We start from the raw sequence: 14,278 nt of genomic DNA on the forward strand, positions 1-14,278 counted from the left end.
GGTGTATTCAGGCCTACTGACTTGCATATTAAACCAACGCCATCTTCTTCTTCAAGGCCTAAAACTCTCTACGCCTAGAAAACAAGTCGCCCAGACTTGCATGGTCAGGCCCCTAGGCCTAAAAAACAAGAATGGCTGAAGACCTTATTACTCTAAACAGGGGAGGCCACCCTTCTCCCTCTGAGACCTAGAACTGATTTTCCTTCTCATTCTTCTGATCAGGATTCTGAAATTTCTGTTTTTCCTGATGACCAGGAGTTGCCCTTATTTACTTATAAGCATTCAGATGCAGAGGACTCCATTCCCTCTGCTTCCCCTACAGAGAATTTCTCTTTTGGTGAAACTTTGCATACTCTTAGGGATTATTTCTGCTGGGAAGCCAGAATTACTCTGACTCCAAAAAGAGGCTTGGGGAATTCTTACTCCTACCTCAGCACAGGCCTTTAGCTATTCCTCCTGTACTGGACATTTTAGATGATGCCTTCTTGGAATCTATCCTGGCCCCTGACACTTTACCTCCAGCTCCCAGAAAACCTGACTGGTATTAGAGTACCTGACTCTCACAAGATGTTCATCGTGCATACAGCTGCAGTCATAACAGATGGGGTTCTCCCGCCATCAGGCGGGTCCTCGGTCGGCCGAATTCCAAAGTCTAGGTCCGGTGTCGGTTGTCGCTTTCTTTCCTGACGTCAGCGTGACAGGGGTATATAAGACACAGCCAACGCCATTTTCTTCAGTCTTTTTTGCCGCGCGGTGCCCGAAGCAGAAGCAGTTCGCAAGTGCCGGTCGGCCAGCTCCTGAAATTATGAAAATTTGGAAACCGAAGTCTTCTTAAAGCTAAGTACCCCGTTGGGGAAACTTTTCTTGCCTCAGACCGATGTCAGACAAAGTTAACAATTGTATTTCTTGTGGGAAGCAAATACCGCATAAGGATTTCCATTCCCTCTGTATATCTTGTTTAGGCCCAGACCACGACGTCTCTGGCTGTCGCTTTTGTGCTACTTTCAATAAACGCACTATTAAGCGTCGGGCGGAGTTCGCCCAGCACTTTTTTGGTAAAGCTTTTGATTATAAAATGTCGTTGGAGACTCAGACTACCGTTTTGTCCAAAAAACGCAAGGACAAAGACCGACATGCGAGGTCCGCGGCCTCCACCGACACCACGCCAAAACCGGCTACACGTGGTCCGGTTCTCAGCGAGGCGCCTACTCAGCCCCTGACTACTGGCAACACTTCTCTGGCGGTGTCTTCTGTAACCGAGACCGCAGGTCCCTCGGCCCATACCCTGACTACAGCTACCGAAGCCACTGTGAGTGTTGAGCCTCTTAATGTGGACAGGTCCACTTCCACCCATGGTGTCTTCAGACCCTCATCTTCCTTTTCCATTAAGGCCTTTACTAAATCCAAATCAGCCATGCATCCCAAGAGGCCTGTTGCACAGGGCCCATCTCCAGGCCCCATGCCTAAAAAGCAGATGCTCAAAATGGCTGAGGATTTAATTACTCTTATCAGGGGTTCCCAACCCCCTCCGGACAAGAGACCCAGAGTGGAGGAAGATTCTCCCTCTTCTGACCAGGGCTCCATTATTTTAGAACATTCTGATGAAGAAGAGCACTCGTACTCTCCCTTTGAAGATTCTGATGCAGAGCAGTCCATTCCTTCTGTATCTCCCCCAGAGGATTTTTCTTTCGGGGAAACCTTGCATACCTTGAGGGAACACTTCCATTGGGAAGGCCAAGATTTTTCAGATTCCAAGAAAAGACTTTGGGAATTTCTTTTGCTACCTCAGCACAGACCTCTGGCGATCCCTCCTGTCCTGGACATATTTGATGATGTTTACTCAGAGGCTTGCCTTAATCCGGATTCCCTGCCTCCTGCCCCAGTCAAGCCTGATAGGTACTACAGAGTTCCTAACTCACACCAATTTCTTTACAAAAGCCATAATGCTGACCCTGAAACCATTTCTCAAGGCCGCAAGGGAATGAAGGCCTCTACTGCTAAGAACCCATTACCTTCCGAAAGAGAGTCTAGATCCTTAGAAAGGTGGGGGAAAAAAGGTATATACCTCGTCCACCCTAGCCATGAGGGCCTTAAATTGTCAGTTCCATATGCTTAAATATCAGCAGTTTCTGTTATCACAATTAAGGAATAAAATGTCACAACCTGAACAACCAGATTTGAAAGTGTTACAGGATATGATGCATAGTGCAGAACAAGTGGGTAAACACACATTACAATGTGGCTATGATGCTCTAGAGGCCTCAAGTAGAGCTGCTGTTACAGGATCAGTCATTCGTAGACATGCCTGGCTTAGGGAACAAACCTTGCCTGATCATGTTAAAGCTAAACTTCTAGATGCTCCTTTACAAAAGGATGTATTATTTGGTACTAATGCTGAGGAGATACTACGGAAAATGGAAGAAAAAGCTAAATCTATGCAAACTGTCAAAGCCTTTCTACAGGTACAACCACCATGTTTTAGCAGAAATTGGCCTTCAAAAAACTGGTCCTTTCCAGCCACGGACAAGCCCCAAAGAGGTAGATACAGGCGCACAAGGGGCAGAGGACAATCTCAAGGATCATATAGAGGCAGACAATGGCAAACTCCAGCACCAAGAGGTGGCGAAGACAGTGCACAACAATACAGGAAACAAACCCAATGACTTTCCCCTTTGCATGCCAAGCAAGTCTCAGCTGGCAGCACCCTTGGGAGGAAAACTGACATTTTCAAAAAATTGGCATATTACAACAGACAAATGGATCCTGGACATTATAAACAGAGGCTACAGATTTAATTATCACACACTTCCAAAAATGAGAGGCATGCCAAACCTGCCACACAATCAAAGGCTCAAATACAAATTTCAAAGCTCATGGACAGGAAAGCTATTCAAGAGGTACCTACTCACGAACAGGGTCAAGGTTTTTATTCCAGACTATTCCCGGTACCAAGGAAGGGAACCGATTGGAGACCCATTTTGGACTTATCCATCCTAAACACATTTCTATTCGTACCAAAATTCAAGATGCTCACCTTACAGCAGCTTCTTCCCATGCTGGGCAAGGAGTCTTGGCTGGTAACATTGGACCTCAAGGAGGCATACCTGCATGTCCCAATCAGACAAAACTGCAGAAGATACCTCAGATTTCTTGCAGGTTCAATCCACTATCAATTCTCTGCATTGCCCTTTGGCTTATCTACTGCGCCCAGAGTATTCACGAAATGCCTGGCATCAGTAATTGCGTACTGCAGACTTCAAGGGATACAAATTTACCCTTATTTGGACGATTGCCTGATCCAAGCGGACAGCAAACACATACTTCTGGAACATCTGGCTTATGTAACACGGTTATTGAATTCTCTGGGATACACAGTCAACAAAGAGAAATCCAGGCTAACACCATCTCAGAAAATAATTTTCCTGGGTGCCAACTTGGACACAAACACCCAGATGGCTTATCTTACGCCAGAAAAACAGGAGCAACTAACTCAGTACTTCAAAATACTAGCAAATTGTACCAGGCTAACTGCAAGGAAAATCCTGCAGGCTCTGGGCTTCATGGCATCTTGCATTCTTCTAATCCCATGTGCAAAGCTGCATATGAGGAAACTTCAATGCTACCTAAAAAACCTATGGTCTCAACACAGCCACAGTTTGGAAACAATAATACCACTAATCCCATGTTTGCAAAAGGAATTTCTATGGTGGGCCCAAGCATGCCAAACAAACACAGGTCTACCATTGTGCAAGCCTCAAGCAAATCAAGTCATCACAACAGACGCTTCAGACTACGCCTGGGGGGCACACATGACAGACAGGTGCATTCAGGGCAAATGGTCCCAAAAGGAAAAGCACCTTCACATCAATCAAAAGGAAATGCTAGCAGTGATAAATGCAATTACAGCTTTCAAGGACCTCCTGCATCCAGGGCAATTATTGATAAGAACAGACAACTCCACAGTAATGTGGTACATAAACAAACAAGGAGGAACACATTCATACCCCCTGTGCAGGCTGGCCATGTCACTTTGGAACTTGGCTCTGGAATGGCAAATCGAACTTCAAGCACAGTACCTGCCAGGTTTGGAAAACAAGCTGGCAGACAATCTAAGCAGAAATATGACAGACCATACGAATGGAAGTTGCATCCTCAAGTGTTTACAAAGATAATCCAAGCGTGGGGAAGGCCAGACATAGATCTCTTTGCCTTCCACAGGAATCATCAATTGACAAAATTCTGCTCAAGGACATTTCATTCAAAGGCCTGGAGAGTGGACGCCCTTTCTTTCAGTTGGGCAGCACGGACAGTTTACGCCTTCCCACCTTTGCCTCTTCTGCCCAAGGTGCTCTTGAAAGCAAGAGCAGACAGACTGAAGATGATACTGATCGCTCCAGACTGGCCAAGACAACACTGGTACCCACTCCTGAGGAGCCTAACACATTCTCCTCCCTGAACTCTACCTCTAATGCCTCTTCTACTGACTCAGCACAGCTACAAAACTCTTCACAGTCAGTTGAAAACACTCAATCTGGCTGCATGGAAAATTCCTTAACACCACAACAGACCCTACCCTCCAAGGAGGTGCAGGATGTCATTTTGGAGGCCAGAAGGCCATCTACTAGAAAGGCTTACTCCGCAAAATTGAAACTGTTTTGCACTTGGAATGAGAAAAAAGGCCAGGATCCTAGAAAACTGAATTTACCTCAGATATTACAGTATCTAGCTGAGCTGTTGAACAGTGGACTTTCATTTTACTCCATCAAAATCCATGCCTCAGCCATTTCTGCTGAATACAACACTGATCCACCATTATTCTCCCACCCACTCTTAATACAGTTCCTCAGAGGGGCTAAGAATATAAGACCTCCAAGGAAACAACCAATTCCAGCCTGGGATCTTAATTACATTCTAGAAAAACTAACATTGCCTCCCTTTGAACCAGCTGCCTCTACAGATTTGCAATATTTGTCCTGGAAAACAGCTTTCCTTCTGGCCATTACCTCAGCTCGTAGGGTTCGGAACTGCAAGCCCTCATGGCTGTGCAGCCCTTTCTCATCTTCCATCAGGACAGGGTTTCCCTACGAACCAACCCGTCATTTATGCCTAAGGTAGTATCCAGGGTAGCTTTAAATCAGGCCATACACTTACCTACCTTTTACCCCAATCCTCAAAACAAAGGGGAAAGGCTGCTACATTCCTTAGACATCCATAGACAGCTACGTTACTATTTGGACAGAACAAAGCCTTTCAGGAAATCAGAACAACTCTTTGTGTCCTATGCTGTAGGAGCTCAAGGGAAGCCAATTTCCAAACAGAGTATTTCAAAATGGATAGGCCACTGCATACGGTTTTGTTGCTCCTTTTCCTGGTAAATCTGTACCTGCAGGCATCAGACCCCACTCCACAAGGGCCACAGCTACCTCTGCAGCCTTTCTCAGAGGAGTCCCTACCAAAGATATTTTGGAGGCAGCCACTTGGAGTTCTGTGCATACCTTCACTAAACACTACCACCTTCCTTTATACTCCAGAACTAGAGCAGGCTTTGCCACTGCTGTGTTGCAGGGCTTTCTGGCTCCTCCCAGTTCCACCTAGTGCCTACTACCCTGTGCGTAGCTTTGGGATTCTACCCATCTGTTATGACTGCAGCTGTATGCACGATGAACATAGTACAGTTTTGTACCTACCATAAATGTAGATGTTAGAGTGCTAATACAGCTGCTGTCCATGTTTCCCTCCCTCCTTCCCCTCTGGGTACAGACCTAGTGGCTAACTCCTCATCTCACAACTTGGGTTATTCTTCTATGGTGTATTTGCTTGCAGCTACTGGTTTTTGATTATATTGCAATGCATGATTATATAATATATATATATATGTGTATATATATATATATATATGTGTATATTTTGCCTTCCTTCTGGGTGCATCTGACATCTGGGGTAAGAAAGACTGAAGAAAATGGCGTCGGCTGTGTCTTATATACCCCTGTCGCGCTGACGTCAGGAAAGAAAGTGACGACAACCGACGCCGGACCTAGACTTTGGAATTAGGCCGACCGAGGACCCGCCTGACGGCAGGAGAACCCCATCTGTTATGACTGCAGCTGTATTAGCACTCAAACATCTACATTTATGGTAGGTACAAAACTGTACTTTCCTCTCTAAGAATCCTACCGCAGATCCTGAGACCATTTCACAGGGACCCAAAGGCATTAAGGCTATTACTGCCAAAAACCCTACCCCCTCTGATAGAGATTCCAGGGCCCTGGACAGATGGGGGTAAGAAGGTATACGCTTTTGCTACTTTGGCCATTAAGGGCCTTAAACTGCCAGTTTCATATGTTAAAGTATCCACAGCATATTAATGGATTGCTTAAACAGAAAATTATGTTGATTCCTTACTGTGCTGAAAATAAAGAATTACAAGATTTAATGCATTCTGCTGAACAAGTTGGTAAATATACTTTACGATGTGGTTTTGAGTCATTAGATGCATCTTGCAGGGCTGTTGTCACTGGGTCTGTACTTAGAAGGCATGCTTGGCTTAAGGAGCAAACTTTGCCTCATCATGTTAAAGCTAAATAAGATGCTCCCTTAAACCAAGACCGCCTGTTTGGCAACAAAACAGTAGTAGTACTTAAGCTGGAGGAAAAAGCTAAATCTATGCAAACTATTTAAGATTTCCTGCAAGTACAGCCTCCCAGATTTAGTAGGCACTTGCCTTCTAAGAATTGGTCCTTTCCTGTCTCTTCCAGGCCTTCAGTCCAAACCCAGGACCAGCAGACCACCCAGGCTTGAGTCTCAAGGTACGCACAGGCCTAAGCAGTGGGGGGCTGTCACTTCCAAAGCTGGAAATAAGACACCCCCCTATGGTAACCTGTCACAATGACATAACTTTAAACCTTCCCAGTCCTGCCTAACTGACTGCTCCTTTAGGTGGAAAGATCTCCCTCTATGCAAAAACTGCGAACTCATTACCCAAGACAAATTGGTTTTAAATATAGTTTCCCAAGGATACAGATTCCACTGCCACTCCTTACCAGCCCCAAACGGTTTACCAGACCTACCCCCAAATCAGTGGGCAGAGGCTCAAAAGCAGGTTCTCTCTCTTCTGAGTATCGGGGCTATTCAACCTGTCCCAGAAGAGGAATGTGGGCAAGGTTTTTACTCAAGAATTTTCCTGGTACCCAGAAAAGACCATTCTTGGCATCTTATCCTGGACCTGTCTATCCTAAGCACCTTTTTGGTAATCCCAAAATTCAAAATGCTAACTCTTCTTCAGCTGCTTCCCATGCTAGGCAAAAATGCCTGGTTGGCAACACTGGATTTAAAGGAAGCCTACCTGCACATCCCAATAAGGGAATCTTGCAGAAAATACCTATGCTTCAGAGCAGGCTACATGCACTATCAGTTCTCTGCACTGCCCTTTGGCTTGTCTACTGTGCCCAGGGTATTTGCAACGTGCCTAGCTCCAGTCATTGCGTTCTGCAGGCAAAGAAATATTCAAATATACCCATACTTGGGCGATTGTGGCATTAGTAAAGAAATTACTAACGTCTCTCGGATACACCATAAACGAAAATAAATCGCAGCTAGTACCCTGCCAACAAATTGTATTCCTGGAGCAAGCTTGAATACAACTTCCCAGATGGCCTTCCTCACCCCAGAGAAACAAGTTTGACAGCGTACTTCAGACTGCTGGCCACAAAGACCCAGCTATCTGCAAGGAAATTACTGCAAGCCCTGGGGTTCATGGCCTCTTGCATTCTACTAATTCCATATGCAAGACTGCATATGAGTAAACTACAATGGTATCTAAAAAGCCTATGGTGTCAACATTCTCAGGACCTAGAATCAATGATTCCTATCATCCCTTGTCTAAAGACAGAGTTCCTTTGGTGGGAAGACGCCTGCCACCACACACAAGGGTCTGCCATTCACTCTACCCCCTGCCGCCCAAACCCTAACAGACGCATCAGACTATGTATGGGGGTTCTCACTTGGCAGGGTAGTGCATTCAGGACAAATAGAACCCGAGTCAAATGCACCTGCATATCAATCAAAAAGAAATGTTAGCTTTACAGAATTCTCTGACCGCCTTCAAGGACCACATTCTTCCTGGATAATTATTGGTAAAGATGGACAACACCACTGTTATGTGGTACATAAACAAGCAGGGGAGCCCACTCATACTCTCTCTGCAGACTCGCCATGGCTCTGTGGAACACAGCCTTGAGCTGCCAAGTGCACCTACAAGCTCAGTTCGTGCCAGGCAAGCTAAATACACTGGCAGACGACTTGAGCAGAAATCTCATGGACCAACACGAGTGGAAACTGGAACCAAAGGTATTCAACATTTTGAGAAACAAATGGGGGAGCCCAGAGATGGTCCTGTTTGCCTCCCCTCAGAACTACCAGTTGGACAAATTCTGACCAAGGACTCCCCACAGACAAGCTTGGAAAGTGGATGCCCTGTCCTTAACCTGGAAAAACCTATCCGTTTATGCCTTCCCCCTCTTCCTCTCCTCTCCAAAGTTCTACTGAAGATCAAGTAGGACAAACCAAGGACAGTACTCATTGTACCAGACTGGCCACGCCAACAGTGGTGTTACCCCCTGTTGCGCAGTGTGTCACTACTGAAATCATGGAACCTGCCTCATACCCCTTCCCTGCTGTCCCAGCAGGAGGGCCAGATTCTGTACCCCCAGCTTCAAACCCTGAACCTTGCAGCCTGGCTAATTACCAGAGCCTTCCGTTACCATTCCTCAGTAAGCAAGTGATGGATATCATTCTCGAGGCAAGGCCTACTATTACTAGAAAATCCTATGCTGAAAAATGGAAAAGATTCTGTTCCTGGAGCCAAACTCAGGGGATGGGTACAATTGTGCCCAATTTACTGCACATTCTTCAATACTTAACTGAGATGCTTCACAAGGACCTTTCCTTTTCTTTCATTAAAATTCATGCCTCTGCCATCTCGGCTTATTATAATACAGAGCCACCCCTCTTCTCTCATCCACTGCTGAAGCAGTTCCTCAGAGGGGCCAAAAACTTAAGACCACATAGGAAAGCTCCTACTTCAGCCTGGGACCTTAACTTTGTATTGGAAAAGCTCACTCTACCTCCCTTTGAGCTAGCTGCAAATGCAGAGTTAAAATTCCTTTCTTGGAAAACAGACTTCCTTCTAGCCATCACTTCAGCAGAGGGTTGTCTGAATTACAGGCCCTCCTGGCAGTGGAGCCTTTCATCATCTTTCCTGTGGACAGGGTGTCCCTCAGGACCAATCCTTTATTTATGCCCAAGGTGGTATCCGGTGTGGCCCTTAATCAGTCCATTTATTTGCCAACCTTCTTTTCTAATCCACAGAACAAAGGGGAACTAATACTGCACTCCTTGGATGTGCACAGACAACTTAGATTCTACTTGGGCAGGACTAAGCATCTCAGGAAATCTGAACAGCTGCCAGTTGCATTTGCTGCCGAGGGGAAGGCCATTTCAAAGCAAACCATTTCTAAGTGGATAGACCATTGCATTCATTTCTGCTATAAGCACCATGGAAAACTTATACCACAGGGGATAAGACCACATTCCACCAGGGCTGCATCTACCTCTACAGCCTTTCTCAGAGGTGTCCCTACCAGGGACATCCTAGAACCTGCTACCTGGAGTTCTTTACATACCTTCACCAAGCATTATCACTTCCCAGTTTTTTCTAAATCCAGAGCTGGTTTTGCCACTGCAGTCTTGCAGGACCTTATAGCTGGTCCTAATGCTCTCTAATTACCTCTTCCCTTCTTTAGCTTTGGGAATCTACCCAAGTGTAATGACTGCAACAGTGAAACACGAAGAACATAGTACAGTTGTGTACACTTACCATAAATGTAGATGTTCGAGTGTATTCACTGTTGCAGTCCTGGTTACCCTCCCTCCAGCCCCCTGACTTCTATTAACTGTACCTCTCTTCTTGTTTACTGTATTTAAGCTTTCTGGTGTATTTGCTTTTTGTTGGAGGTGTAACCTTTGTATATAATTGCTTCCCATTATGGGGGCACCTGACATCTGGGGCAAGAAGTGATGTAATGGCTTCGGCTGCATGCTTTATTCCCCTGACTACCTGACGTCATGGAACATGAGACGGCAACCGACACAGGACCCAAGACTTTGATAAGCAGGCCGACTGAGGGCTACCTGCAAGCAGATAACCCAAATGTACTGACTGCAGCAGTGAATACACTCGCACATCTACATTTATGGTAAGTGTACACAACTGTACCTTTTTAGCGTACCACCCTTTTCCTTCCTTCGAACTTAAGTTATAGCTTCCATCCTGTATATTTCTGGGTATGTGTAGCAGAAACTTTCTCAAATTTTGGGGCATTCTTGGAATAGTTAAAATTTTGGGATTGTTTTGGAACAATAAATAGGTTTATGTGAGATTTATTTCACTTTCTTTTTGCCTATTTCAAGAATTGTTTATTTTTTAGGTCGAGGGAGAGGCGAAGGTGGATATTACCAAAGAAGTATTGAAGATGGGGATGGTGGATTTGGACGTGGCAGTCGAGAAATTCACAGGAGTCAGAGCTGGGATGACAGGTGAATTTAATAAATGTTACATTGAGTTTATTGTTGAGTGAGCTATGCAATACACTGAGTGCATCAGGTGTCATGGTACTATGCTATACCAGTGTAGATCGACTCAACATTTGTTATTGATTGTGCATGCTGTGTATGGTGGGTTGATGTACTGCAGAGATGTAGTACCATGGTTACCTTCAGCAGCATAGTCACATTTTTCATTGTACTGACATCTGGCCTGATTTCCAGAGCTTTTCACCCTTCCCCCTCTTGGCCAGACGAATGCCTTCCCATTCAGGGATCAGCATGTGTGTTATAAATAGTTTGGTTTCTTTTCATATAGTATTCAATTATTTTCTTGCCACGGTAACAAAGTTTGCATTTCAGTGTGAGTGCATACTTGTTTGCCATTTTGCATGGCCTGGCTTCCATAGTACTGATAAGTACCCAAATCTGGAAGAAGTGTGTTTTTGTATGTTTTCTTAGCCATGTTTTTGGGCGTCAGGGTGATACCAGTCAGTTTCTGAAGTTAATTACATTATTATAGGAAGTTGATGCCACACAAACTTTATAGTCCATGTATGTTTTGTTTAGAAACAGCATGATGTGACATTTTTCCATTCTGCTGGGTTCAACCAGAAAACTATCAACTGCAGAGCTGAATCTCTCCAAGACTGTCTGATGCTGGAAAGGATGCACAGATTGTCTGAAGTCTCCATGGTAACAAGCAAGTCATTTATAGGTTTTTAGAAGATGAAACAAAAATAGGAGCACCCAAGAGAGAAGAAATATTGGCAGGGTGAAAACTTATCAAGTCTGAAGGTCAGCTTAGGCTTTCAGGGGTTGACACCTTCTCAGACCAAGACCCAGTGGTATTGTTCCTCAGGAGGCTGTCTTTCACTTGGAAGATGGAAGATCCTCCTGAGCTGAAATTGCAGCAGTCTGTTTGTACTGCCGTCTGCAGATGTTTGATTCTTATGCTTGAATTTTGTTTACCCAGCTTAAAGGTGGTATTCACTACTGTTTTGGCAAGTAGAGAAAACTGAAATTTCAACAAAGCAGAGCCTTCTGTACTCTTATACAGTCATAAGAGATCAAGAAATAGAATTTGTATCTGCTTGAACAAGGGCAAAATTTGTGTTTATTTAAAAATTCATACTGTTGAAGCGGAATTGTTAACAGGCTACAGCTGATTAACCATCAGAACAAATTAAGTTAATACATTTAATTCTGAGCATAATTCTGTAGATGTTAAGTTGTCAATCTCGCCTTCATTCTTGCTTGATGGGTTCGGAGCCGATCCTCGGCTCCGACTCGGCACTTGCTTTAGCTCGAGAACTCCTTTTACCAGCTCGAGGCAGCCCCATATCCCATGATGCAAGGCAGTAAGTACCCAGATCTCGTTTGCGCCGGCTTGGAGGTCTTCTTTACCAGCTCCTGGTAAGTAGTTCACATTTGTGATATTTCAAGCCCCTTTTAGTTTAAAACTAATTTTTTGATAGTTTAAATTTGTTTCTACCCTTTTTCTGACAGAAATCCCTGTCTCTTTTAAATTTTTGTTAGTCAATTTTCCCTATCCCATCCCCCCCCCCTGTTAGGGTGTGTGTGTTGGTGTTTTTATACAAATACCTCTTGGTATTTTGTTTAATTTAATTTGACTGGTGTGTCTGTGTGTGTTGTGTTTCGGCACCATGTCTAAGGAGAGGGTTTCAGGTTTTAAGAAGTGTGACTCGTGCTGTCAGAAAATGTCTCTGACAGACGGTCACACTTCTTGCCTGTATTGTTTGGGCCCTCTTCACCTGCAGGACTCCTGTGCTATTTGTCACTCCTTCAGCCAGAGAGTCCTGCAGGAGAGACGTAACAAGTTGATTCTCAGGGGTCTTCTTAAGCCGGAGGGCTCTCCGGCTAAGTCGGCTCCACAAAAATCAACTAAAACTGCCAAGGCCCAGGCTTCTGTTTCTAAGCCTGCGGCCTCGGCTCCGACTTGGATTGAGTCGAGATCGGCTCCGGCTGGAGCCAATTCTGGATCCACAAAGCTTTCGGCGCCGATGGCTATCGGTGCCGAATCTGTCTTGACCACTTCGATGTCGGCTCCGATCGGCTCCGACACCCATGTGGCACAGGCATCGGTGTCGGCTCCGATCGGCTCCGACACCGTTACTTTGGTGGCTGTATCGGCTCCGGCTGGAGCCGATATCGAGCTCTGTCGGCTCCGAGAAGTCGGTGCCGACAGGATCTGTGGTATCGGCTCCGATGGCCCATTCCAGGAAGAGGTCGAGGTCTCCTTCCTTGGAGCCGATACTTTCGGCTCCGCCCTCTTCTATCGGAGCGGAGCCATCGGAGCCGATCTTCAAGGTCATCCAGGTTGTCAGATCATGACCTAGAGAGAGTGGTCAGTAGATTACTCAAGTCACAGGTACTGGCCCAAATGCTACACAGTCCGTCTCAGCAGACGACTGTTGGTCCACACCCCGTTACAGTTCCTCCTTCAACTCTACCCCAGAGCTTGGAGTTGGAGTCTTCGGCATGGTTACTGCTACGGCTGGAGGACGGATACCCCTTCTGTTCCTTCAGCTCCTACTCTTATCTCCTCTTCCTTAGAGGGATTCGTGGTCGGGCTTCCATGGTCTCCGAGGGGTGAGTGGCATCGGACCCTTGTCCGAGCCCGCTTCCCTTGGAGCCTCGGCCTTGGTGAGCTCGGCTCCGACATCTGCCTCGGAGACTTCCCTTCGGTGGCCCCTGGAGTTCCTAGCTCTTGGAGCGGGTTCTCTCGGACCTGCCAGCGAGGGGACCATTCGGGGTGATGAAGAGTGTCCTGCCCACTGGTATCAGTCAGCAGTCTCTTCCCGTAGCTCCTCCCTCTATTGTACCTGTTGACATCTCTGCCACTTCTCTTGCTACAGGACCCAGAGATCCTCCGCCTCAGGTTTCCCCATTGGGAATTTCCCTCTTCCGAGGATTCTCCTGCTGTTTCGGGAGATCCTCCTAGGAAGAGGACTTGTAAGAGGAAGCATGTACACTCCCCCGAGTCTCTCACGTCGGATACTGACTTTGATGAGTCAGAGGGATCCCCTAGATCCCCCTCTGAGGATGTCTCCTTTCAGACATCCTAGAACTTCTAAAACAGAGGGGAAACTGGCCCACCAACAATCCCTCTGAGGATGAGTCAGTATACCTAGAGGCGTTTGGATCTCGGCCCTCCACCTCCTGGGTGTCTCCGCCTTTCGACCACCTTATGCAGGTTATTGCACGAAAGGCGTGGACAGCTCCTGACTCTGTAGAGCCAGTCCCTAGGAGGCCTTCTAAATTTATCACTGCCCCTAGTGACAAACAATTCCTTACCAAGGGTGTCCCGCTGATGCCATGGTGGTGGCTGCGGCCACCAAAAAGGAACTTGCAGATCCTTCCGTGCCCGTCCATCCTCCTAATAAGGACTCTAGGACCATGGATAGGTACGGCAAGCGGATGTTTTCCTCAGCGACCTTTGCTATGCGTTCACTGAATTATCTTTGTCACTTCACCAGACTCCAGAGAGATCCTGAAGGAGCTGGGAGAAGTAGTTCAGGATCCTACAGCTGCAGGGGCTCAAGAAAAGATTGCTTCGCAGCTAGGAACCCTCAATTCCATTGCTAACTCCTCCATGCGGCTAATATCTTATGCTGCGGATGGAGCGAGTAGAGCCGCAGGCACAGGTGTGGCTCTT

General features: G+C 46.1%; 1 protein-coding gene across 1 annotated transcript in view; it reads left to right on the top strand.

Annotated features, from left to right (window-relative positions):
• Nucleotides 1-14,278, top strand: part of GIGYF1 (GRB10 interacting GYF protein 1) — a gene marked incomplete in the record, with an annotated part of 2,892,461 nt that overhangs the window by 680,757 nt on the left and 2,197,426 nt on the right. The window contains 1 exon segment of the mRNA XM_044077309.1: nucleotides 10,485-10,593. Coding sequence (XP_043933244.1) covers nucleotides 10,485-10,593 — 109 coding nt within the window.

The sequence above is a fragment of the Protopterus annectens genome, chromosome 7.part0 (genome assembly GCF_019279795.1).
Source record: "Protopterus annectens isolate FY-2018-M chromosome 7.part0, PAN1.0, whole genome shotgun sequence".
In the NCBI taxonomy this organism is placed as follows: domain Eukaryota; kingdom Metazoa; phylum Chordata; order Ceratodontiformes; family Protopteridae; genus Protopterus; species Protopterus annectens.